Below are 27,221 nucleotides of genomic sequence, written 5' to 3' on the forward strand. Positions count from 1 at the left end.
ACACACATTACAGAAGATTGCATGAAAGTACCATAATGGATAAGGTGCACATATGAAGTTCGAGAGATGTTTAATAGCTCTCTGGTGTTCCAGATAATTTAACAGACTATCATGTCACACCAACAGTAAAACATCCAGCCATACAAGCTCAGTCATCACTGAAATCCCCCCCCCCCAAAAAAAAACAACAGCTGATGAAAATATGACCAAAAGTGACAGAACTGTTTGGAAATAATTTATTCAGTTATACAAATACAAAACACCTCTCTCACTCAGTTATCATAAAATAGTTCGGTCGTGGCGGCGCTGACCAAATCTCCACGTCAATGTTGTCAACAGGCATCATTCCTCCACAGAAACTGACAGCAGTTTCAATGAAGTTTCAATGCAGCTCAGTTCAGATGTTTGATCCTACAGTATGCGAAGAGTAATTCCACTGCTACTTAAAAAGATTTGATTGTGTGAGGTTCTCATTTTTTTTCCAACAAACAGCTCACATACATGGAAAAAAAAAAATTATCCAGTTCGATGTAGCATTGCAGATCAATGCCTTAAGTTACATGAGATTCACCTTGATTACATGCAAAAATAGCTCATTTTGTTCCAATAGCAACAGAAACAGTTTCTCAACACTTCATAATCCATTGGTCTTCCTTAATTTCCGTACACTATCCTCTCGTTCTCCACTCAAGGTGAAAAAAGGAACTGACGATACGCTTGACAGAATGAAATTCAAGTCATATTTATTAAAACTGGTTTCTCTCAATCTGAAAAAAAAAACAAAACAGAAAAACTACACATAAAAGGGGAAAAACTGACAAACAATGAGGGCGAGGATTAAAAGCTTCTTGTGAAGACATCACTTTTGCATGTCGTCTTGTGCTTTGGCCTTTAAAAGGGAAAATGCATCACACTAGTAGCGTTTGGCTTGATGTACCCTTAAGAGCAACAGCTTAATAAAAAAAAAAAGTACAAGTTTTGATTTGACCTAAAACCATAAAGAGGTGTTCTATTGTAGCCGATATAACTTTACTGAAAAGAAACAAAAACACTTGTTCCATTTGTGCCCAAGCTAGGTCCTCAAATTTCTGCAGTAAAATGACAGCACATCTCCTCCTGCTCTACTGGTGCACTCTTTCCTGCTGTCTGAAATGTGCAGCTCATGAAAATAAGACAGCTTCAGTTTCTGTCAGCTCTAGTTCAGCAGGCAGCCTGGGCTCTCCCTGCGTCTGACTGATCCTCAAACAAAGAGGCCGACGGTGGTTCTTTTGCACACTGAAGGCGTGGTGGGCCTTTAGACGAGCTCAAGCACCTGTGAGGAGAGAAAACAGAGAGCCCAGATATGTTATCTGTAGCTGTCCAAAAGTCAGCAACAAAAAGATAAACACAGCTATTGCTTTGATAGGTGGGAGGGTGTATAAGTATTGCTGAAGGTACAGTATAAAAGGACACTTTTAATGCATGTCAGTGCCACATAAAATGGAATAATAGAGGATGAGCAAACACACAGCATAGCTCTCTTCTGTGTACTGGGTACTTTGGACATGTAGCTGTTTAACTTCTATAGTTGATAGCGGACAGCTGGATAATTCTACAAGCTCCAGGTTAAATGTCCATTGGAACGGGTGACTAATGTTACGTTCTGGAACGTTGCAGGACTTGATTACACTGGCACAGTTTTCTATGTATTCTGACAAACCAAGAAATTACATTTTTGGATTACGCAAATGTAATGTAATCAAGTAATGTTTTCAGTCTTTTTTTTCAAGCAAAAATGTCTAACATTCTCCTGTCAAAATAGCTTCTAGCTTTAACAAGGCATGACACCTTGACAGCAGTTTGGCTCCTGATGCAGTTGGCCTGTGGTTACTGATGTGATTTATATACAAGTTTCTAAACACAAACCTTGATTGTTCCTTGACTGTTTGCAGCAATCAGTACATTGGACTCCTGAAAAAAAAGAAAAAGGCATCATCAATAAGAAACAACATACTGTAACTTAGTCATGGATACTACATCACCTGCAGCACGATGTTACAACTTGTTTAACAAAATGTGATGTGAATACAGGACTACTATGAAATGAGAATTGGTTGATTCCATCTATTGAATACGGCAAAGCCAACATGAAGATTGAGCTTGTGGTCTTTTTCATAAATGCTTCCATCATGACAAGAGATGGTAAGCATTTACATGGTCTGTTAAGTAAGCGCAGACAGCGACAGTCAATCAGCTGGTGCCTTCTTTCTTTTAGTATAGGATACAGTGAGATTACGTGGCGAACTCACTCCATCCGGCAGGGCTCTCCAGCAGACAGCGCTCACAAACTCATTGGTGTCGTCCTCCTTCTTGTCCTTGTCCAAGACGCTCTTCACTGTGTCAAACTTGAATGTTAAAAGTGTCTTGGAAAGTCCTTTGTAGTACAGGTACAGGGAGTTGTTTTCACTGCCTGTAAAAGCGTGCACGCACACACACACACACACAAAAGGTGATGTATTACTTAAATCCTAATCATTTTTAGATTGTTTTATATAGTTACAAAGAGCTGGCTGCTGTTATTACTGCCTCGAGCAAATATCAAGTTAATGTTGTTACAGATTTATTTGCAAGAGCCTTTTATTCAGTCAGTCCTTACCACATGCAACGTAGTCTCCATTGGAAGCCAGGCCAACAAAGTTCTTCTCATTGATGTGACCCTTGAAGGAGCGCAGACAGTGAGGCTTGTTGACGTTCCACAGCTTCAGCTGACTGTCTGTTGAACTGCCAATCAAAGGGTGGAAAGAGCTAATGAGTCAAGAATTGTGGAGGATTTGGTGACATGCCTTACTGACACTGCTTTTCACTAATCTGTGGCACAACATTATCAATTGTCAATCTGTAATCTGTAAAAACAAAAAAGAAAACATAAGTGTTGCCTGCATATTTGTTGTCTTAGAGGCAAGTGACAAAAAAAAAAAAAATAAAATAAAATTCTGGTGGTCCATTTCTCAAGTCTGAAGTCTTTTAGTCAAGTTTAGAACATGGGGTGCTGGTGCACTTCAGCCTCTTGTGGACAAAATGAGTATTACAACAAAAGGCTCAAACAGATCCTGATTGTTTTTATTCCACCTGTTTTTAAACCATAAAAAGAAAAAAGAGAAAGCAATTTTGCCCCGACTAATCACAGAAATTCTTTTTCTTACTCGCGTTGTTGCTTCTGTATGAGGGAGTTAGTATGGGGACGATGATAAAAGGATACAGTATATAACATATGGTGCAAAAAAATGTCTTTGTAGGAGGAACATGCACTGTAAAAGAAAAAAACAAAAAAAAAAAATGTTCTCTGTATGTCTAACTTCTACACAGCAGTGCTAAAGTGACTTACGCAGAAACAATTTCCTCTCCGTTGACAAACTTGGCGTAGGACACTGCCTTCCTGTGACCTTTGAATACCATGATTGGCTGCTTAGTGTTGCGTAGATCATAGTAATGGACACAGTGGTCTGCAAGCGAAAAGAGGGTGTGCATTAAGATGGGACACTTGACAGAGCACTTCTACTAGGCGCCCTTCATATCTGCAAACTGTCAGAGCCGGTCATATCCAGTAACCGCCAAGTGAAACGACGGTGCAGTGCCTTTGTTGACATTTACAAAAATGTGTTTCAGTCAGTTTTGTTTTGCTGCTGGCTTTTATTCAAGTGTCCTAGCTTGATTGTAGACAACAAGCCAACAACTTCAAGGTCAAGGAGGGGTTTCCTTTTCCAGGCATAATGGACTTGGACCTTGGGGAAGCAGGCAATGGGACACATAAAACAGGGCAAAATCACTGTTCTGTGCTGCTCTGTTCATCCAGTGTTAGCTAAGTGAAGGACTGTGTTTCGGTACAAGAATATATTTCTAATTCTTGTTTTTCCTATGAGAGAGCCATGAATCAAGTTTTCAGAAGTCTGTCTGGACTGCTGGAGTGCATGTGACCACAAAAGAAATTTAGTAGTCTACAAGGAACTGGTGTGAGGTGTGTGTACCCCGTTAGAGCGCAAAAATAACACATCACGATGAGAGGAAAAACTGGCTTCTTTGCTTGTGATTTTGAAGAGAGACAAATTCTTGTCTTTATTTGTTTTAGATTCCTACAGACTTCTGAAATAAACAAAACTGATTGGCAGGCCTAAGTCAGACCCTGTACTGTCACCATGCTTATACAGTATTGCACTATAGCACTGCGTGAATTATTTTTCTCCCTCTACCAATGGTGACTTTAGACAAAGATAACAGAAATACAACTTAAACCAATTACCTGCACAGCCAAAGGCCAGATGATACCTGGAGGTTGGACTGAATTTAACACAGCAGACATTGGCCTTGGCCTCGATGCTGGCCACTGAGTTGTCCAGATTGGTTGACCATAACTTCACTGAAACCCAAAAACAGACACGTGAACATTTCACCGTCTTATATATCATAAGATGTAACAGCAGTGGTCTTCAGTTACCTTTAGCATCATCAGAACCAGAGGCTAACAGCTTGGGGTCCATCAGATTGAAGTCAACACTCCAACACCTCTTTTCATGTTCCTGAAACAAAACATGTTAGGACAATCATTAGTGAAAAAAATGGATAATTTAAAAACTAGAGGTCCATTTAGTTAAATCTGCAATTTAACAGTTATATAACAGTATAATAATATTAAAGTATGGAAACTGAGCCATTATCATAAAAACAAAAAACAATGCTCTAAGACTTAAGCATCACACCTGGTAGACTTTGGACCTCTGGCCAGTGAATCCATCCCACAGGATGACGGTACCCTCGTAGTCACTGCTGGCCAGGAGGTTCTTGTGATAGCTGCTCCAGCTGATACAGCTACAACAAACAAGTTTAGGATCACTTTCACTTTAAGTGCTTCATTCATTTTTTTCTGGTTTTTGATTATGCATCTCTTTATACATCTATACCACTGCGGGACTGATGGAGAATTATCTTATCTTACACACACCTGCACAATATCCTGCCCTTTAAATAAACGATGTAACCCTTATTCCAGTATATTGTTCACTGGTAAAACAGGGAATCTAAAAGTATAACAATGTAATTTCGTGTATGATGAAACCAGATTTTGTCTTTATTATCACACTTGTTGAAATGTGTGCCCAGTTTCACTGTAAGATCACAAAGATGTCCGTGTGCCCCTGCTCCTATCCTTTTCTCCCCTGTACCTGATTTTGGAATTGCAGGTCATTTCGTTAACAGGGTAGTGGATGTCCACGGCATCCTGAATCACCGTGCCGTACTCAAACACCTTGATCTTCTTGGTCACACCAGCGATGGCAAAGTAGTCACAGTCACGGTCAAACTCAATACTGAAACACAGTGAGAACAGGAAGTGGGCTGATAAAGAACACTGACTGAAAATATTTCTGTTCCCAACAACAACAGACAACAAAAAGCCAGCCAGATCTATACAAAATGTTAACAATCGCATGGCAAGCCTCCAAAAAACAATGCCACAAAGTGTATGAGAGCAATACATGAGTTCAGTCTTGTCCTTTTCGTACCTGGAGACAATACTGGAGCCATTATAGAGGTCACTGGCATATGAGAGGGTGGCAAGCGGCCGCACAGAGTTGTATCGGGTAAACTTGGACAGGCACTCCATAAAATCATCCAGCTGGTTCAGGTTCCTGCCTTCCTCTGAACACAACACATATACATACCATCAAAATACTGTTCTAAAAGAGCAGCAACTACTGAAACAGTGTACTTCACGTCATGGACACGAAGAAGAAAAACATCACAATGTCACAAAGTTGTTAGAGCCTCATGTCCCATTCAACAACAATAAATTCTTTCACATTTATATAACAATTGAAAACAAAGAAGACTTTGTTCCATGTGCCACTGCGGTAGGTGTCTCTGGAAACCTGCTGACTTGCCTTGCAGCACAAAGTCAGTTTCAGCCACTCTGTGACAGCAAACAGTGAATTTTGTAGCAACTGTGGTCTCCATTTTAAGAAATGGTAACTTCTTGCAATAACACCGAGCCGACGCGGACACTACTGCCCACCCATCCGTGAGTCCGTCCGTGAATTCCCTGAAGTGAATGTCCAGTTCTAACTGACATCCTTCCTTCAAACAACCTCCAATCTCCAATGATGTGCACCACCAGAACAACACATGCTGACCAGACCAGAACAATTTAGACAAATTCCTGTGAGAAAGTTATACCACCGTCCTCTGCAGGATCAGTACCTGTGATGCGTGACATTTTGTTGGAGAAGTAGCACTGCTCCAGATCCTCAAAATGAGCCATGAGCCTCTTCCTCCTTGATGCCAGGGTGCTGTTGTACCACGTCTGTCTTTTGCCCTGGCAAAACAATTCCAAGTGTTACAAGAGTCAAGTTGGTGCCAAAGTCATTCTGATATTTATTCTGTTAAAACTCACTTAAAATGTACCAAGAATTTGCATGATTTGTTTTAAGCTAATATACATTTAAAGTCCACAGACTTTCAGTTCACCACAGCATCTATCAAAAACTTCGTTTGATTGTGCATAAAGATGAAATAAGAAATAGATGATGACTTCTCATACCCCTTCAGAGCCACAACAAATTGCCTACATCTATAAAAACTATTAATAACCCAAATGTAAATACAACCCTGATTCCAAAAAAGTTGGGCAGTGTGTAAAACGTAAGTTTAAAAAAAAAAAAAAAAAGGAAATGATTTTCCAATCCTACAGTACAGAAATATTTAATGTTCAACTGGACAAATGCAAGTGTGTAGATGCAAGGACAAACTGTGTTTAACTAAAATGGTTTTCTGGAGTGACTCCATGTAATAATATCCTTTATACAATCAGCTGGCGTTTTAGGGGTCGAGGGTCAAGAGCATTCAATGCTGGTGTTTGTCCTTGCCCCGTTAAGTACAGAGATTTCTCTTGATTCCCTCTCTCCTTTCAATTGTGTGCTGAGAAATGTTTTTAAACAGATTTGAAGCAGTTCTTCACAAAGTGGTGAACCTCACGCCATCCTTGCTTGTGAACAACTGAGTCTTTCAAGGATGTCTCTTTCACACCTAATTATGATGCAATCGCCTGTTACCAATAAAACGGTTTACCTGTGGGATGTTCCAAACAGGTGTTTTCTGAGCGATCCACAACTGATGAGGTAAAACATTGAATATATGGTCTTTGTATGGTTTTCAATAGAGTATATGTCAAAAAGGATCAATAATTGATCACACACAGAGTTGCAACATTTTGGGACTCAGGGTTGGAAGTAATTAAACAGATTACAAGTCAATCAAAATTCAACAAGATAGCGAACTTGACAGGGTTAGAACTTTAGTCATGCATTGAAAATAATCAGCCAAACATCATGTGTGTTTCTCTCTTACCTGGGTTGTTCCACCAAATCCTGGAGGTTGGCTGTAGTCTGGTGGGTCAATAATACTACTGCAGCTGCTCAACAACAAACAAACATAAAGACAGATGTATAAAAGGCATAAGAGCTCATTCCATCTTAACTACATGTGCAGTATGTGCTTTGCTATTAGCTATTAGCAGCTCCTCATAAAGATAGAGCAAATATCAGAGACCAAAGACATAGCATCAGAAACGACCATCTGTGCTGAAAAGGAGTTTTGACTTGAGCGAACAAAGAAGCGGAGTGTGGTCAGTTGTAGTGGAGTGACGATGGATTCACTGGCTGTGAATACACTGTACATAACTGGGAAGAAGACAGAAGTCGTCGGTACCTGGCTGCTGGTGAGGGAGCCTCAACGTTGGGCACCGTGCACTCTGCCTCCATCATTGGAGAATACAGCCCGCTCATTTCCTGAAAAATTAAACATTGAACATTAAATTGTCTGTCTGAAGCTATTTCACAATTTAATATGGAATATTGGTAATGCTATGTATTGTTCCTCTACCTTTCCATTTGGACCATAACTGTGAATAAGGGTAGCTGTGAATAAAGTTGGAAACAACTTTACCTCAACACGCTTGATGTCCTCTTCAAGAAAGTTGAGCTCTTTCTGCAGCTGGTCCAGTTGCTGTTCACAGAGCCAGAAACAAAACTAAAATTATTATTATTATCATTAAAATTATTATTAAAATTAAAAATGAATACTGTCAGTGTTATTGTCCTTGTTCCCAACAGACCAACGTTTGTACAGCAGTACAATCATGATCCAAAGAACACAAAAACAGCAGCACCTCTCTCTTGTTTCTCCTGGCTTCTTTAAGGAACTCCAAGAGGATCTGTCTCTGAGCTGCTTGGGATTCCTAGTGGGGAGACAGACATCATAAGCTCACAAGTGAAGCTGCAGGATGTATTTGTTCATCCTCTGCGGAGATAATAAGATCTCACAGTATAGTAAACATTTTACAGTCGACAACGTGAGAAACATTTAAGTTTTTGTCTCTCTACATATTCATTCTATTTCTAAAGGATTTTACTACCAAGAGGAAAATTGTGTAGAAAAGCAAGTTTAAAAGGTCACAATTCATCATCTCAATTGCACACATTCATGCATACACTTAATTTTTTCTTCAATTATACTTGGGTACATTACATTTACTCCCCTGACTGTAACAAGGTTTCTTTTGGTTATTTCAAGTATTACACCTCAAACATCCCAAGTTGCATCCTGTACAGAGTAAGAATAAAAGTCACACGAAAACGTTTTGATGAACTACGTAAGAGTAGAACCAAAGAACATTGTTAAATCATCCACTGCAGCAGAAGACAAGCTGTTGGCGTGTTTGCTTCAATTTTCTTACAATCTAGCACCCTTTTCGTCTCCAGTGCTTACATTTAAACTAAAGAAATGCATTATTAAAACAAAGTACAGATTACCAGGAGTACGTTGTTCAATGGAACTGCCGATAACAAACAAGGGTCTAGGAGTATCTGATGATTTTTGACTGTCAACTGTGGCCTGACGTTCCCCGTGCTTTGAATGTCTTGCATAACAAAGAGAACCAAAAACAGGAAGTCAAGTCATATATTTCACTGATGCTCTTATTCGGCCAGTTCTTTGTGTGGTCTAGACTAATACAAACACCAGAGAAGATATTCAGCTATTTAAAGCTACTGAAACTTGATGAAATCCCACCAACAAAATTCAAAACACAGCATATTAACTATGGATGAACAAATATACTGATACAATTAAATATCAAAATGTTCTTTTATGGGATACTGTATCGATTCTCAATAACACTGTACGGTCACTTAATTAATATGTAAAGATTTGTAGCTGTGGTTCATTTGATGTTGTGTTAAAACCCTCTGAATCCCCTGAACTGAATCATGACTACTGCATTGTAGTACATACGGTATTGCAAGACAAACTGATTGACAAGTTGTTTAACACAACGCCTTAGACAACTGATAAGTAAGTTTATGATCCCGCTAAAGGTTTCTTTGCATCAGTAATGATTTCAAAGAGTAACACCTTAGAAAATTTGAATTTAACACTGCCACCAAATGCAATCTCTACATGCAGATACAAAATTTCTTATTCACAATTAATTAAGTAAAATGAATCAAAACATGCAAGTACAATCAGATAAAAAGTTTGCCCAGATGCAAATAATCTTGCTCAAATAAGAATACAAACAAAAATGTACCAAGAAAGTGTCCTGCTAAAGAAATAAAAGCCGCCATGGCAGCCAGCTGGCTAGATGAGCCCTTGAATCAGAATCACCACACTGACAAAAGGAAATATGCCTACTTAGAGGGCACAGATCATAAATCACACAGCACTTTGCTTTAATGGAAAAAAAAATGAGAATCCTGCAAAAGTCAAAAGTAGGCTGGTATATTTTTTAGTCAATATGAGATAAGACGAGTGAATACCAAATGTCCATTTAGATACTGTTGAAATGCCGCTGATAATATTATATCAATCTAGCTGCCCTCTGCCTGTGTGACCTTATTGCCTTTTGCTGTGTCGGGACGTTTCTGGGCGTCAGCCTTTGTGCTGCACAGTGTAGCTTATAACATTGTAAGGTAAAAGGTATAAAATGTAGCAACCAGGTTACAGCGGACCTTTGTTACTCCATGGTCGCTTTCCTCTGCTGCTTTCTTGGTCGGTCACAAAGAGCTGCAATTATTTATCCAATTCACTGCTGTTTGTGTTAACCACCACACTCTCTCGTTCTCTTTCTGTTTCTCTCTCTCTCTCTCTTTGCTGTTAAGCCTTGGAGGAACGGCAAAATTTGAATGGTGTGTTTGCTAATAGCAACTAAAATACTCTGCATATTATACCCTTAACTCTTAATAACTCTTACCTTGAAAACTACTAAAGCACGAGTTGAGGGGATTGTGATAATTTAATACCCATTTGCAAAAAGGTACATTGTATGCTTTTCTGTCGCAGCTCTCTGAACTGACTTGAGAAAGAAATCAATAGGAAAAATACAGAGGACATTTGAAATGGCTACCATGACTAAAGACAACAGGCTAGTGACCAACCACGAGGGAGGGAAGGGTCACTGAAATGCATTAAGAACTGTCTACAGTCCAATGTGTCCTTGAAGACATACACATAGAGTTGAGGGAAAACTTCAAACAGGCCAGACGAGGACACGTTAGGACCTCATTCTGTTATTCTATTTCTTGTTACTTATCAACAGACAAATACACAGTTAGCAATAAATGTACAACAGGCTACCAGCAGCTGTTCCAGTGTGTGTATGTTTATAAGACAGCCAGACAGGAAAACACGCTCCCACTTCTCTTTTCCTATGGCTCGTGCCACACAGACTGACAAAAACAAGAAAAAAAATGGGGACGCTGAAAGAGTGACTCTTTTACCGCATTTACTCGCTAAGTGTTACCCCTGCACACAAGCACCATGTCAACCAACCACGAAAAATACCATTCATAAAACTTGACAACTTGCAACTTTTAATTTCACTGGTATCAGCTACTAAATTTTCTGGCATGGTGAAATACGTAGAAGTTACTGTAACTAGCAGCAGTAACAGTGTCTGATACAGTTCTGATGGTAAAACTGAACAGTCTCTTGCAGATTGTCTACCACAGGCAAAATATAAATCTCAAGACCTCAACCTGTAAATAAGTAATGCAAGACTTTGTACAACCTTTCTGAACAACCTGAAGATACCCTGAACTCATTGTACACCACATATCAGCTCTAACTATTAGCAATAACAAATAACAAACGTCACTGTGGTCAGTTCATCAAAATCAGCCCCTGTCAATCTGTGGGAATATGATCCCATTAAGTCCCCCTTTAACATGGGATAACAAGTTATGAGTTATCAGTGATTCAAAAATCACAGTTATACTTCTTCATTACGGAATATTGTATTGTATGTGATTTATCCATCCATCCATTTTCTATACCGCTTATCCGTCAGGGTTGCAGGGGAGCTGGAGCCTATCCCAGCTGACTACGGGCGAGAGGCGGGGTTCACCCTGGACTGGTTGCCAGTCAATCACAGGGCCAACACACAAAGACAAACAACCACACACTCTCTCACTCACACCTAGGGGCAATTTAGAGTAGCCAATTAACCTAACGTGCATGTTTTTGGTATTGTGGGAGGAAACCGGAGTAGCCGGAGAAAACCCACGCAGGCACAGGGAGAACATGCAAACTCCACATAGAAGGGACCAGACCGGGATTTGAACCTGCAACCCTCTTGGTATGAGGCGACAGTGCTAACCGTGCCGCCCCTCTGTGATTTGAATGTGTGAATGCAAAAGCAAACTGCAAGAAATAATGTATATACACACACACAAACAAAGAAAAAAGAAATACATATCTGATCACCCCAGGACCCTTACTTACCGCTTCCAGCTGCTTCTTCTTCTGGACCAGGAGCTCCAGCATTAGATTGACATTTGCCAGATCCAAGTTTTCCTGGTCAGGACTCAGCACGTCCTGGAACACCTGCCACCTAGACCCATTCTAGGGGGCAGAGACACAGATGAGTTACAAGTGTGGCACATTTAACAGGTGATAGTGAAAATAAGATTGTGCAACTTTTTCACAAGACAAAGAAAGAAACAAAGAAGGTATAGAGTGTATGCATAGTACTTACAGGATGATCTAATTTTAGTCTCTTCTCCTCCAGTATTTGTTTCTGTTTAAGGATGAGTTCATTTACTAGAACACAGATGGGAAGGAGTGAATGAGAAAGGTAGAAATGCTCCTTATGCATATGTGTGCAAAAACATGACATAAGTGTAATTCAAAAAGAAAGCAACGATGTCTTGGGTGAGCCAGTTTTGTTGTGGTAAACATGACAGAGAATGTAACAATATCACCTGCAGGTCACCTCTCTCAATGTGAAACCATAAAAAATTTAATGATTTAATGCAAGATTATTGTACAGCACCATGAAAATGGGCTCTGAGACAACTGCGTTTTGATAAGGAAATATACTGTGACAACACTTCCATTTCAAAATTGCTCTTTGTCAAGGCAAAAAAATACAGAGCAGCACCTTAGACACGAACAGACCTCTGATTTAAACCTTTGCATTCATAATACCTACCAAGAAAGTTTGGGTAAAGCTGATCCACATTATCGACAATATAGTTACACTTGGGACATCTGTTGCTATCCTCCAGACTCTGGCGAATACACTTGAAACTGCAAAAGTAAAAAAACATTTCAATACTGTGGAAATAACTGAAAGGGTACAAGAAAAGAAGGACAAAAGAACACTGTTACAGTGCAAATTACTAGTAATTAAGTTAAGCCATACCTAACCATGCTGAAATGCACGCCTCTAACCAAGCACAGACAAGTTGGACTTCTCTATTTTCATTTTACTTCACTGTTTGACACAGTCACTCCACCTTCATGCATGCAATCTAACTATTCAGGCTAATTTATCTGTGCAAATCATTTATCACATACTATGAAAACATTCCCAAGGGCAAAACAATGGTGTTTCCTAATGATGCACAGACTGCATTTGGCTTTTACTTTTTAAAGTGTAAAAAGTTTGTCTAGAGTTGGGTTAAGTGCTGTGACAGGTGGGGAAGTCAGTCAGTCGTATATTCTTCTCTCCCTTCGTGTAGGAAATATTAATACACAAAACGTAAACAATTATTTTAGCTGGCAAAAATCCACACAATTAACATGATCTTCTACTTCTGACAGATTGCTCTGTGGGACGTTTAAACAGCTACCAGACGGATGTGTCAATGTTCTCAAACAAACAAAATCATTTGGTGTGAAATAATTATCCCATCGCCTCGACACACTTACCAAAAACTGTGCCCACACTTTGTCATGTGTGCCTCTTCTATCATTTCGAAGCAAATGGGACTAGAAAAGTGGACGAAAAGTCGTGTTAAGTGCATGTCAACTTCAAAACTTTTGAAGCAATAAGGTATAAATGTACTGATATCTAACAGTTAAGAACGTTTTCGAAAGAGGTCCTTCCAGTGAAAACTAACCAGACAAAATCATTGCTTTTATCTTCGTACGAATTCAAGAGGCCGTTGTAAAGTGGTGTTTGGTGGAGGGATTTCTTTCTGCTGCCCGAGGATGCAGAGGGTCTACTGAGAGAAGGAAAACCGCCCCGGGACGACGGTACGGTGGCTAAAGTTGGCACTGACAAGACGCCCTCGCTGGCTGCTGCTGCCAAGGTCCGTGAGGGCACAACGTTTACAGAGTTGTTACCATTGCTTGAGACGGCGTTGCTCCCACCGCCACCGTTTGTGTTCCCAGTGCCTGTGCTGCCGCTGCTACTTGTGCTGGGCACTGAACTCGCCCCTCCAGCACTTTGCTGTGGCCGGTTGCTTGACATCATGCAAGACCGACTGGAAACTCCCCAAAATCCGCTGCGTTGCTGTTCAAAGCATCCGGACAGTGCTGCTATTTGGCTACTTTAGCAGGTTGGCTAGCTAGCTGGCTTGTTTGTGTGCTAGCATCCTGGGAGAAAGGAACAGTGGCTACACATCCAGCGAGTTTAAACTTGTCCGTCGTTGTCTGCCTCACTTTTGTCACTGACGGTGTATTAGAAAATCGCTTTAATACAAAGGACAAAAAGACATGAACAATGAAACGGAAAAAAATAACCACAACTGCGTTGTCCAGGAGATTAGCCGGCTAGGTGCTGTTAGCTACAGAGAGGGATCTCTTGAGTTTCCTAGATTACCCAAGTAACCTATGTGCCCCCAGTTTTCAAATATCGCCCCCTAGCGACAAGGAGTTTAATGGCGCCTATAGAAACACTCTTGGAAATAGGACACCCCTGACACTTTGGTCACTAGAACAATTTGCATTTTTTTCCCGGCCTAATTCATTTTTTAATCAAAACTATCTAGGATACAACCCTACACTTGGTGACCAGGAAAATATACACCCATATCGCTGTAATGCAATCTGATACAACTGCTCTGGAATAAATACTGTATATTTGAGATGTGTTTTTTAATTCTGTGGCGGTTTGTAAGGCTGTAGTTTGTAGGATTTTTTTGTACTAAATTACATTCTGTGGTAAGGCTCTTTTATGCATCTTTTTCCCATTTATTGAACTGAACTGGATAACGAAGGAAGTTCATTCTTGACCTTGTAAACACTGTGGCAATACAATCTCTCCTCATTGGACCGTTTACCAGGGTTTACTGAGCTTTCAATTGCATCTGTGTCCGATGCTTTTAAAAGCTCAAGAAAACCAAATATGTGGACCTTTGAGTTGAGATTACTTTTTTTACTTACACATGCACCAAAACTGACAAAATAAACATGTAAAATTTAAAAAAAATTATTTAAAGCATATATTGAAGGCATTTTTCATGTTACTATTTTTCTGGTTTGTTAAACTGAAAAAAAATTATAGCCAGGTTAAGTTTCTATTTATGTGATCACACAAATGCTAAATAATTCCTATCTCATGACACTGAAATGTGCAATTGAAACTCAGGATAATCAACCCCAGCCATAAAAATAGATAAATACTGCAACATTCGGATCAAATGTCGCATTAAATTAAAACAAAAAAATAAAGATTTCCCATCAATTATGTTGTATGTGATAATCAATATCCTGTATTTGCTTGTATAATGACATGGAACTATCACAATGGGCACAAAGTTATTATTGACAATCTTAAAAGGTTAAAAATGACAAGCCCACCTCTGAAAATTCTGAAAAACGTTTTGATTATACTTCAGGAGATCAAACACACAGATGTTCCTTTTGGAATATTTCAGGAATATTTTAACGATTTCAGCCTACTTCTCTACAGTGTTTCTCTTCATGTTTGTCTTTTTGTTTTTCATTTGATATCGCCTCTACATCAAAAACACAAGCTGGAAGGTCACATCCACTAATGCCGCCAGGCAGCCAGTCAAGAAAAACAGCATCATGTCATTCAAGCATCCACCTGCAGCTTTGTAAATAAAATCTGAGAAGCACTGACATATTCACACTCACCGTCTACCCAGCCTACTACTTGCTTTTCCATTTTTACCTCCACGTATCCGAAGGACAACATTTTCCCATGTTTTTGTTTGCGGAAGAATTTTATGTGTATCATTATGGAGGATGTGTAATAAGCATTTCAGCAAGAGGAAAATTACTGGATACACCAAACAGTAAATTAATTTCCCTGAAGGGGACCAAAGTGTACAGCAAAATGTGCTGCAGAGGTCTGTCGTGCTTGGGTTCAATTTAATGTGTGACTCCAAAGCAAGTATGGAAAAGAGTGTGCTAAGATTATGGCTGCTCAACATGTGGGCAAATTTCAGTCTGTTTGGATCAAATGCATTACAATATGGCACAATATGAACAACATAGATACATAGTAAAGACAGAAATTGGGAACTTGATGTTTTATTATTATTTTTTTTTTAACATTTTGTTATGAAATGTGACCTCTGTGTTTTACAGAAATATCATACACTGCAGACTGGAAACAAAAGAAAGATACAACAGACACAAATATCAGTTTTGACTTCTAATGTGAGCACCTTAAATACGATGAGATCCTTTGAGGCGAGCACTTGCACTATACTGTATACCCCGCCCCCCCTCGTTTTTATACCAGCAGTCGTGAAAAGCTTGCCTTCTTTCTTTCTCCCCTTTTCTTCTTTCCTCCCCTCCTCATTTGTCCTGCACATCAGCCTGGATTTTCTCTTAATGGGTCCCCCTCTTTTTCATGTGGAACCAGGTTGTGTGTGCGTTTGTGTGCGAATGTGTGCGGTGGTGAGGTGGATTTGGAGGGTCAGCAGTACTGGAGCGTTGGAGGTTAGTGAGCGGCACAGAGGTAAGAGAGAATGAGTGAGTGACACAGAAAATAATGACTGTGTGTGTGGAGAAACAAATGGGTGAGGGAGGGAGGAAAACTGTGTGTGTGTGTGTGTGTGTGTGTGAGGAGAAGACAGAGAGTGGGTCTCAGGGTCAGTGGGGTCAAGACCGACAAGCTCAGATGAAGGATAATCTGTGGAGGTCCCTTACAGCGGGGGGTGAGGCCCCAGTGGAGCATGCCCATTCAGACATTCTCACACACACACACACACACACACACACACACACACACACACACTCTCTCTCTCTCTCTCTCTCTCTCTCTCTCTCTCCTACTGTCTCTTCTCCTTCATCCTCCCATTCCTTCCCTTTTTTGTTTCTTTCTGTCAAACCCACCCCTCCTTTTTCTCTTGTTTCTTTTTTTCCAGCACAGTTGCAGCTGGATTTCAAAGGGCACTTTGCCAGCAGAAAAAGCTGAATGTTTAGCAGGCAGATCCCTCAGTCAGTCAGGCTGGGATTGTGGAATTCCTGCCTCCCACTCTTTAGGAACCATTTTTGCCCCTTCTGGGGCCCCTGCCATAACTGCCAGCGGTCTCCTCCTCCTCCTCCATCTCCATCTCCAGCCTCGAGCCAGGGCCCTGTTTGCAAATTGAGCCTGACAAAAAGTAGTGGGGTCTGGGGGAGAAGAAAGGGGCAATGTTTCTTATGATGTGGAACAGTAACAGCTGCCTATGGTAGCCACTGTTATTTTTTATAATTATCACTTATGAGTGTGTGCATCATGGTTAAATTTGTCTGCATGTTGTAAGCATAAACACAACAGCACAAATCAATCCTGTAAAGGGACAAACACTTTAAAATCCTCAATTGGTGAACAGCTGTATTGTAGTTAAAAAGTAAGAAGAACCTTATAGATTTTGTTTGCAAAGTCTGGAAACATCTCAGTAAGTACACCTGTCTTTTGAGTTAGAAGGACCTGCACAAGGAGCCAAAAGCTATTTTTCCATTTGCAAGTTATTTTTGATGAGTGAAAATGTTCATCCGTATGCGATGAGCTACAGAAACACACAGTTTGGCATGGGGAGATAAAAGATGAGGACATTAAGAAGTTCTGCAACAATTAAAATGCATGTTTATTTATCACGTGAGAAGGTTGGATAATACTGGAAGTGGTGCAAACTCAGCGTGGGATCTTACTGCAGGTAGATTCACTTACATTGTGCTGTGTGAATTATGCTCCTCTGCTGGCTAAGCAGGAATGAAAGGAAATATTCTTCAAATTGATCCTCTGTGTGACCCTGAGTGACCATACAGACTGTTCCTTATTGTGCCTTTTAAATGTAACATTTTCCCAGAATGTATGGACACAGACACACACTTCCTGAATAGAAAAAAAAAAAAAACAGTCACATATTCAGACTTTTGGAAAAGTGAATGTGGCATGCAGGTGCATATAAATCATGATCACATTTATGCTAAATCATTATATTGAAGAAACAAACATTTCATCTGTGGTATTTTCAGTTTAGTATTGCGTGATATCCCTCTGTGTATTCTTCTTTATATCTCTCTTGCTTTACTCCTCCCTCTCATCTGGTACTTCCTCCTCCTGTTTTTTCAGCCCTGGTTGGGTCCACATGAGCACAAAAGGTCGGCACAAAGCAGGTAGCATACTTGGATGATAAAAAAAAAAAAAAAAAACTCAAAAAAAAAGCTTTTCATGTGCGAGACAGATGTTGTGCCTGTCTGTCTTGTACCAGTGAAGAGAGCCAAAGCATGAGTGAGTAAGAGAGATAGATCGGGAGGGAGGGAGAGAGAGAGAGAGAGAGAGAGAGGGAGAGAGAGAGAGAGAGAGAGAGAGAGAGAGAGAGAGAGAGAGAGAGAGGGAGGGAGGGAGGGAGAGAGAGAGAGAGAGAGAGAGTGAGAGAGAGAGAGAGGGAGGGACGGGGGGGGTCACTTTCCGCCATTGTGGTGGAAACATTTCAGAGGCAAACATTGTACTTTTTACTCCACTACATATACTCTACAGCAGGTTGCTATGCATATTCACATTTAACACATAAAACCAATGTGAATGTGAATGAAGTCCACAGCAAAGTACTGTAGCTCCTGCTTAACAGCGAAAATGCTGCTGTTACCTAAATGCACCACCCCCTTAAAGAACCGCACGGTGATACAACAAGCGGGGGATATTTTCTTCATCGTAAGTTTATTTTTGATTCTTACAAGATTCACATTGTTATATGTACCATTTTACTTAACAATATTTTGTCTGTGTTTTGTCCAAAAAGTACTACAAAATAAAATAATCTCAAAAATATATGTATTGTTATTATTTTTACTGATGCATTTATGTGTAAATGACATTTTGCAGTTGCAGCTGGCCAAAATGAAGCTCATTTTAGCTATTGTACATTCTGCTTGGTGGGCACTTTAATCCATAAAGGTGCACACAGTACACATGTTTTGTATAAACTCTTAATCTGCAAAGTAATCAGTAAGTGAAGCTGTCAAATAAATATAGTGAAGTTAAAACTACAACACTTTCCTCTGAAGTGGAGTAAAATGAAATGGAAATACTCCAGTAACGTTCCTTAGCAGTTGTCACTTTCACCTCATACCTTCACTGTTACTTCATAATGAATGGGAGGCTACTTGAGTAAATGTAATTATGTTATTAGTTATATTCCACCATTGCATTTTTCTGTTAACATTCTGTATCCAGGACTGTAACCTGAAACAGAATATTTTTTACACTCTTGTGTTACTCAGTCAGGGATGTGAAGAAGACCAGTGTGGATGGATGGATGGAGGAGAGATGGATGAGGTCAGGACAAGGATAATAAATACATAAATTAACTTTACAACCCCTCTGCATCAGAGGGACGCAGGGCACAGGAGTGGGCGGGGGTGGGGGGGAGGATTTCCCTTATAAAACCCAAGTGTGAAACCTGGGAAGGATGCCCCCTCCCTCCCTCCCTCCCAACACACACCTCCTCCACTACACTTCCCCTACCGGTGATGTCAGGGCGGGCAGGGGCTCCCTGTGATAGAAAAAAAAATCTAAAGGAGAATGAAAGAGAGAGAGAGAGAGAGAGAGAGAGAGAGAGAGAGAGAGAGAGAGAGAGGAGTGAATGGAGGAGGATATTACTACTACTGCATGGACCGGTGCAGAGGAGCAGCAAGTCACTCTCTGAAGCGCACAAAGACGCACAACAAACACCAAGAGGAGCTGACGCGCAGACGCCGAACTATCATGTAACGGACTAATATTTTTGTCCTCTCTCAGAAATTATAGGACTAGATATTTTAGGGCTGGCACTTTGCATTGCACTTCACTCTGGAGTGACTTTGTCTTTTTTTTGTGTTATTACCCTGATTCACCTTGCAGCCATGTTTTGGAGCAGGACGCACTAAATGATGCCGCAATGGTCAGGTAAAAAAGAAATTAGAGGCTTTGTGCAAAGTCAGTATGGAGTGAAATGATCTGATTCAGCCTGATTTATTCATGAAAATAAAGCTGACTTTTTTTTTTTTTGAAGGAAACTGCATCCACATTTTCCTCAGTAATAAAATAATTCTGTTTCTGATCATTTACAAGTTGGAATCAGCCTGTTGACGCTTCAAAATTGTCTCTTTAGCCCAAGAGCTTTTTTTTTCTCAGTGTAAACAGAAACAAAGTGACAGAGGCTACAGATATTTTGCAAACAGTAGAAGTTACATGAATGGGAAGGAGGCAAAGCGTCGCCTCTAAGGGTCCGCGCAAAGTGCAGTGTGGAGTCTAACTGCGCCAGCAAAGGATTAACTTAGCCGAAGATCCTGTTGTTTCTATGATTCTTCAGGAGTGTTACACGTCTGCTTTATTCAAAATCAACACTAAACATAGCCCACAACAAGAACCTCAAGATGCAATGAGTCCACGTGAGAAAATTTGAATGTGACATCCTATTTAGTAGTTTAATCTCTTAGGAATGCACTGATAGTTTACGTTTGATTACTCTCCTTTTTTTTTAAACCATAAAAGATTCATTTTAAATTCCAAAAACCTAAACAGCCGTTGCTTTATTGTTGGGTAAATGGGCGCAAATAAATCCAATAACCACAGTCCGGTGTGAGACCTCATGCTGCTGACCTGGAAACCAGACTTTTAATATTTCTTTCCCCACTTTATCTTCAACAAAACCACGCCAGATACCTTTCCTATCCTGAGAAAATGTTGCTGATCAGACTACTGGTTATCTTCCTCGTCCTCATCACTAACACGTGGCTGCTCAATCCGGTTCGCTCCGATGCACTCAGCCGGTACAAACGCGCCATGGCCCGGCGGGCAGACCGTGAGCTCTCAAGCCTAGCAGGTGAACAGTGCACCGTCTCTGGCGTGTGGAGGTCCCGGCGGCAACGCCGCTCCCTCTCCCCGCACCAACATCGCCCTCCAGCGGCCCGTCCGAGGACGCACACGAGCCGAGGAGAGTTGTACGCTATTAGGAGCGCTCCTGTGGTTTGTGCAGGAGGGTGCAGGTTTGATACCGGGCTGCGTCGGGTCGCGCCGGCGCGGCAGGATAAGACGAGTCGTGGGGACGCGGAGGATGCGACGGCGGGAGCGGGGAAAGAACACGTTACACTGCCCGGACGGCTTTATGAGAAACCATCAAATGACGGGAGAGAGCCAAATTATGTCAGGTCAGACGCCACACAACAGCCCGGGGCTTCTTTGCTTAAAGACGTCGGGCAGACAGACTCGTCGCCGGGCCACGCGCAGTCCCCACGCGGCTCGCGCTCCAGGTTCATCCGCAGCCTCGACGGGACGTTTACGCACGAGGGCAACTCCACTTGGGAGAAAGTTTCCCCCGACAGCTCGGCAGATTCCAGAGGACTGCAGGTCCTGTCCAGGCTGCAGCAGGGAGATGGAGGCAAGCCGCCCTCCACCGGGACTCTAGTGGACGGTACCGATGAGGACTACTCCGGGGAGGTGGAGGAGGCGGATCCGCCGTCGAGCCTGCCCGTCGGCAGCTCCTCTCCATGGGGGAGCCCCGTGCCACGGGTGCCCCCGTCCTGGATGACCGCCCTGTACTTCAGCGGGCGTCGGGAGCAGCTGAAGCTGAAGTCCGCTGCAGGGTTGGAGCTACCGAGAGCAAAGTTCAGCCTTGAGCTGTGGGTGAAGCCTGAGGGAGGGCAGAGCAACCCCGCAGTCATAGCAGGTGAGTGAAAACTGGTCACACACACTGAGCTGGGGACAGGTGCTGCATGACAGTGGCAGGGGAATACATGACTTAATTAATTCATTTTTGAACTAATTTCCTTAGTCATACCGTCCCAGGCTGTGAAGTTGAAGTGACAAATTTAGTCTCAAGTTCTTGTGTCTTTATCTGTTTTATTCTAATAGCCTGCCATTGGTGGACATGTCTGTCTGTCCAGCATCAGTCTGTCTCTTTAACTGCTTTATGGCAGCCTCCTTCCTGTCTTACTCTGTCTGTCTCCCCATGCTCCCTCCCACTCTGTTCAAGTAGCCTGCACTTGACTGCCATACACATGGTGTGTGGTGCTGCAGGCTACATATGTTGTTTCAAATTGCTTGTGACAGCTATACTATATCTAGCAACCCTAACAACGTTTGGGTTTGCCCATTTAACAGCAATCTCGTGTGTTGTGTGAAATTCTCTTGTTAAATGGATTCCAAGAAAAAGAGGGCTGCTTTTCACCACAAAGGTCAAACAGAGTTTATCCAGGGTTTCCACTGCAGACATGGTGACACAGAGAAATCACAGTGCTCGGGACTATGTGATGATATTTAGTGATGAAACAATTAGATGAGTGACTGCATCAGAAAATGAACAGAAAATTAATTTATCACATTAACAAATATGTTCTGTTCAGCCTCTCAAATATGAGGATTTTGTGCAGTTTCATAGCTCACTCTGACTGATTGTATGTTCAGTTATTCTGTGATATGGACAAAACCAAATATCATAATATTTTTGACCAAATATCTCAATGCTGATAATGTGACAATAACACGGGGATGAATATTACTATTTACTACTGACATAATATTAACATAATGACATTTGCGATAAATAATCATCAGTAATGTGGATATAATGACTAAGTGACTAACTGTAATGCATTTTTTCAAACCAGGAAAAGACAGCACTTATGAAATACTGCAGCGTAACATAGTCAGTTAAAATAATGTATACACACATCAGGAAAAGAAAAGATGCATAAATACTTAATTTGTATAAGTACTTCTATACACATAGATACGTCTTTCAAAGTTTGATCAAATTATGGTAGCACTGTGTACTGATGTACAATGTTTTCCCAACAGATGGCATTACTCTTTTTTCCTGATGTGTGTATGCATTATTTTGGCTGACTCTCTATATCCAAAATATGATGTGTAGTTGACATAATATCGATATATAGACCAGCCCTATTTCCTACTCATCTCTTCAACTCTAACTACACTGATGATTGTCAGTCTGACTGTGTGAGACGATTTAGAAACAATGTCATAATTTGTCCACCAGAGTTAATCTTTCAGCTTGTAAGGTGTCCTGCTCGGTCTCATGGCAACATTAAAAAAAACAACAAGTGATTAGTAACAAGATTGTTTGCCTACGTTTTTTACTATCCCAAAAACATTGTTTTTTAAGAGGCCCAGTTATCAGTATTGGCTTCAAAAATCCAGTATCGTGTGAGCTGTACATCTGACTGAAAGCGCATGCACTTATGAACTCCAGAAACACAATTCACTGTGTTTTTTCCCATGTACTCAATAGCTGATGATAGCCGATTCTCTCTGAAACGAGGAGAATACCACTCTTGTGGTATTCAGACCAAGGCTTGCTTTCCGGCATGTGTCAGCATAAGAAAGAAAATGGTAAACCATGGCTTTATTTTTGACATTTTTTTCTCTTTGTGTGTTTTTTTTTTCTCCCAGTTCATAAGTCATATCCTTCTAATTTGTCTGTGTCTGTTTGCAACTAGGATGCATGAATAGCCACGAGTTGTTTTTAAGTTTTTCTCAAATTATAAATCTAATCACACTTGGATTATTTACAACCAAATGCGTGTGCACTCAAATGACCAAAGACAAAACCAGAGTAACTATAAAAGAAGCTTAATCCCAAACCCTGTCCAAGTTTAATTGCTTGACCTTGGCATTTTTTTAGGTTCTGGTTACATCCCTGCTGACAATACTAATAATGATTTATGATGACTATAATAGGATAATAATACTGTTAATAGTGGTGCAGTTACACCGAGTACAGTGGGATAATGTTACTGTGACAAATATGTGTCATAACGTTATTATGATGACAGTGTGATAAGATAATCAGGGGCAGTGGTGATGAATATGACTGAAAAGGAGGGAGGCAGTGATGATGATACTGGTTTATAACAGCAGCTACAGTAACGATAAAGACACTTGTTATTGCAGCATTATTAATGACAGTGGTAATGTTTAATACCTGTTCTTGATTTCATTTTATACAACAACTCCAATCCTTTCACACCCCAGTGCTGTATTATAAAGTGCATCAAATAGCCATTAAACCAAGCGCCAGGTGATAAATACAGGTGATCTGGTAAGACTAACAAATCACTTCCACAATAAACTATGCTGAGTTACTTAATGTCACTCCCGTTGCTTTAAGTCATGAATTGCAAATGAAATTATATTTTCATTCGTGACCCAGACTCTAAACAAATACATGATGACATAATAGTATGAACTCCCGTGGTGCGTTTGATGGAGTCTCTCCCCTCATAGTTAGCACAAGCTCTTTCCATTGACTCTGTGCAGACACATTAATCTTACGAAGCCCTCTCTTAAGCAGGCTGCTCACATGAAGATGAACATTATTGTTTTTCCAATGGGCCATTGTCAAGAATGTTACGTTTGAAAAGCTGCACATTTGACAGAACAACACATACATCAAACAAATTGAAAATTGCTGCAGCACCACAGCTGTCCAGATAGTGAGGGAGACCACAAACTGTTACGTCCACTCACATTTACTCTGATCAAAGATCCGACTCCATTACTTAACTTTTCCCCCCTCATTGCTTCCTTATGTGAGGACGGCATTTTGCGGCATGGGCCTTTCTCTTTGTAGTGTCCTGAAGGAATCTGGCAAATACAGTGAAAAACAAACTCCTATTGTTTCTGCTAGACATGACACTGACATTAGTTCGACTTGTAATTGTCTGTGATGATCTTATAAATCTATTTGTTTGTCTAGTTCATCCTTTATTGTTATTGTTAGTGTATGTGCTGCAGAATATTGAGAGTCCATAGTACACCGTTTCCTTAGGTCATGTATTATAGTTATTTTACTGCATTTTAGCCAACACTGATGGCAGTACTTATGGTACTGGCTGATAATAATGACCATTGTTGGCCATATTGTACAAGTACTGTAGACCACCTCATGTTTTTCTTCTCTGAGAATTCTAATGCATTTTATGTGTTAGAGAACTTGTCAAATATAATGTCTTCTTAATACACAAATGGTTAATCTTACCGCAGGCTGTCACAGTTTGATAAGTTTTTGACCTCACGTACCGTAGCTTGCGCTGCGCATTCATTTTGTTTATTTTGCCCAAATACATCCAAACACCACTTATATACCTATTTATAAGTGCTACCTAGCTGAAAAATGTTCAACGTTATTAGTGCACATGATCATTTTTGCTGTATGTGCAGATATTCATTGTTGCATCGCTGCATCCAGTCCAAAAATGTTAAAGTTTCATAGAAAACAGAATAAATTTACATTTATATATGTGTTACACAAAAATGCCACTACTGTGTATATGTTGAAAGAATACTGATGTCTAAACTGAGGGCCTGAGTACTATTACCATCACAACTTTGCTGTTTTGGTTCACTCTGCTCTCATCAAGCTCATTGGCAGCCACAGTAGACTTTTTTTCAGCTAGAAAAGCTCTGATACTGTCCACCACTGGCCTAGCTGGTGAACAAAGTGGAGCATTTGGCTGCTAAAGAGCTAGATTTTTCCCTCAGGTGTTGATGGAGACCAAATAAGTGTCAGAAGGTGAGTGAATATTGGACTTAGTTTATCACGTTTATTGTCTGAAACGGAAATGATGAATAAATGTTACTTTTTTGACAATATTTTGGTTTTGCATGAGACGATGAAAATCTTAACTCAGGTCAAGTTTGTTTCAAACTGCACCCTCCTACTGCTATGTACTGTACATTGTAAAGCAGTTCAGCCCAGGAACTTGCAATACAGATTTGATGTTGCAATATATGTAAAGGCTGACTTTGCGTCTCCACAGTTATGTGTTGATGATTTATGGACAATGAATTGCTTTATGTAGCACCTGCAGCAGTTCATTTGTTACTGTAATGTGTATATGCATTGACTGATGCTAATATATATGTTATGAATTGTAATTGGTAGTACAGTAGATCACATATAATATCACAATACTAAAGCATGCTAACCGCTGCTTATTTAATGGAATTAAATGCTTAACCCTTAAACTCATCTCCTTTGGGATATTTTGCTACAATTGCCCACTTTACACACTTTCACACACATATGCATGTAAGCATATGCACATGCATACAGACGTAGAGCACTGTGGAGGGTGAAGGGGGTTCCCTGACCCTTCTCTGTCCCAGTGTTAGACATCTGGGGAGCAGATGTGGATCTGTGTGTGTCTGTTGCAACAGCAGATGGAAACATCAGGGCCTTGCCTTGGCTGAGCGAAATACCTCCATTCTCCTTCCTCTGTCTGTTCTCTCCCGCTGTCTCTGGCTCTGTCTATTCTCTCGGTCTCTGTTTATTCTCTCTATCTGCATGTTTCAGCGTCACTGTACGTCTCTCTCCTGTGGCTGTCTATTGTCTCTAGGACTGCAATCAGTTGGAAAGATTGCTTGCTTGTGTGTTACTTATTCATTTTTCCTGAGGGCAATGATCATTTACAAATTTGCTTTCTTTTGAGTCAGTAGGAGAACATTTGCACGTTTTCTGCTCCACCAGCATTCATTCAAAATTATGTATTTTCCCCATTTCCCCATAGGTGTATTTGACAACTGTTCCCATTCACTGAGTGAGAAAGGCTGGTCAGTAGGCATCTGCACTGTGGAACCTGGCAGCACCAAAGATGCACGGTTCTATTTCACACTTCGCACAGATCGAGCCGTAAAAGCCACAACTGTCTACAGTCACCAGCGGTACCGAGCCAATGCCTGGACTCACCTAATGGCCACTTACAACGGCCTCCACATGACTCTGTATGTTGATGGAGCTAAGGTGTGTGGTTTTAGTGCATGGTTGAACTTTGGTTCACAGTTTGGTTGAGATTCATTCTTCACTTTCAACTTGTTGATCCCTGAAATGTAGTGATAGCACTTTGACAAAGCTATCCCAACTCAAGATCCCCTTACTGGCTTTTTCCACATTGTACACCCATATCACATGATCTTCTTCTATTACCAAGGTCAAGAATGGTCTTTCATGCCTAGCCTTCATGTTAACATGCAAAAAACGTTAGGTTGACTAAACCATGGATGTTCACATGTCAGCAGATCTTTATGACAACTGACATGACGATCTAATGCATCTGGTGAAGAAAGACTTGTAAATAGCACTTGAGTTGGGATTGCTTTGGCAAACTGACATCAAGATGTTCTTTAATGCTTGAGTGATACTGCTCCTTTCACCATCATCACCTTTGTCAGACAAAGGTCATAGGACAGAGTGAGAGCCTATGCTGGTTTTGGTTTATTGACAATGCAGTTTTAGGGTAACAGATCTGCATTTCATCAATGCATCATAAGTTTGACACGCAAAACATTGGATTTGGTTGTCCTTAGACAGAGGCCAGGACTCTTGATTTATGTCTATGTGGTTGCAGTTGTAGCCAATCAGAGCGTAGAGTGAATATCTAACTACCTTAATTTTGCTAACAAGCAGAAGGAGAGCTTCACAAGTTTACCCAACACTGGCAGCTCT

General features: G+C 40.7%; 2 protein-coding genes across 3 annotated transcripts in view; one reads left to right on the forward strand and one right to left on the reverse strand.

Annotated features, from left to right (window-relative positions):
* Positions 1 to 222: 222 nt before the first annotated feature.
* On the reverse strand, positions 223 to 14,146 carry cop1 (COP1 E3 ubiquitin ligase). Of its 2 annotated transcripts, XM_046409112.1 has the most exons (21): positions 13,428 to 14,146; positions 13,237 to 13,296; positions 12,515 to 12,612; positions 12,059 to 12,123; positions 11,806 to 11,925; positions 8,195 to 8,263; positions 7,972 to 8,031; positions 7,735 to 7,814; positions 7,375 to 7,438; positions 7,096 to 7,137; positions 6,229 to 6,343; positions 5,535 to 5,670; positions 5,196 to 5,339; positions 4,734 to 4,842; positions 4,472 to 4,553; positions 4,277 to 4,393; positions 3,365 to 3,482; positions 2,636 to 2,760; positions 2,289 to 2,449; positions 1,906 to 1,950; positions 223 to 1,312 (listed from the first exon to the last, which is right to left on the reverse strand). In XM_046409112.1, the coding sequence occupies exons 1-21, from the start codon at positions 13,781 to 13,783 to the stop codon at positions 1,295 to 1,297; spliced, it is 2,184 nt and encodes a 727-aa protein (XP_046265068.1). In that variant the 5' UTR covers positions 13,784 to 14,146; the 3' UTR covers positions 223 to 1,294. The 2 variants fall into 2 exon arrangements, with proteins under 2 accessions (XP_046265068.1, XP_046265069.1); XM_046409113.1 differs by lacking the exon at positions 7,096 to 7,137 and having other exon boundaries at positions 13,428 to 14,145.
* Positions 14,147 to 19,149: 5,003 nt separating this feature from the next.
* The window catches only part of pappa2 (pappalysin 2), a 68,703-nt gene continuing 60,631 nt past the window's right edge, over positions 19,150 to 27,221 (forward strand). Inside the window, exons 1-2 of the mRNA XM_046409067.1 lie at positions 19,150 to 21,422; positions 26,287 to 26,519. Coding sequence (XP_046265023.1) covers positions 20,438 to 21,422; positions 26,287 to 26,519 — 1,218 coding nt within the window. The 5' untranslated portion in view covers positions 19,150 to 20,437. The remainder of the gene's footprint in view (positions 21,423 to 26,286; positions 26,520 to 27,221) is intronic.

This window comes from Scatophagus argus, chromosome 13 (genome assembly GCF_020382885.2).
Source record: "Scatophagus argus isolate fScaArg1 chromosome 13, fScaArg1.pri, whole genome shotgun sequence".
Classification (NCBI taxonomy): Eukaryota; Metazoa; Chordata; class Actinopteri; family Scatophagidae; genus Scatophagus; species Scatophagus argus.

What these genes read in the sequence shown, in the direction of transcription:
- cop1 (XM_046409112.1), bottom strand. Translation starts at nt 13,783, where the DNA reads ATGATGTCAAGCAACCGGCCACAGCAAAGTGCTGGAGGGGCGAGTTCA. An exon ending in AGGACATCAAGCGTGTTGAG is followed by an intron (nt 7,815 to 7,971) that starts GTAAAGTTGTTT and finishes TTAATTTTTCAG; the next exon opens with GAAATGAGCGGGCTGTATTC. An exon ending in GGCTCCAGTATTGTCTCCAG is followed by an intron (nt 5,340 to 5,534) that starts GTACGAAAAGGA and finishes ACTGTGTTTCAG; the next exon opens with TATTGAGTTTGACCGTGACT.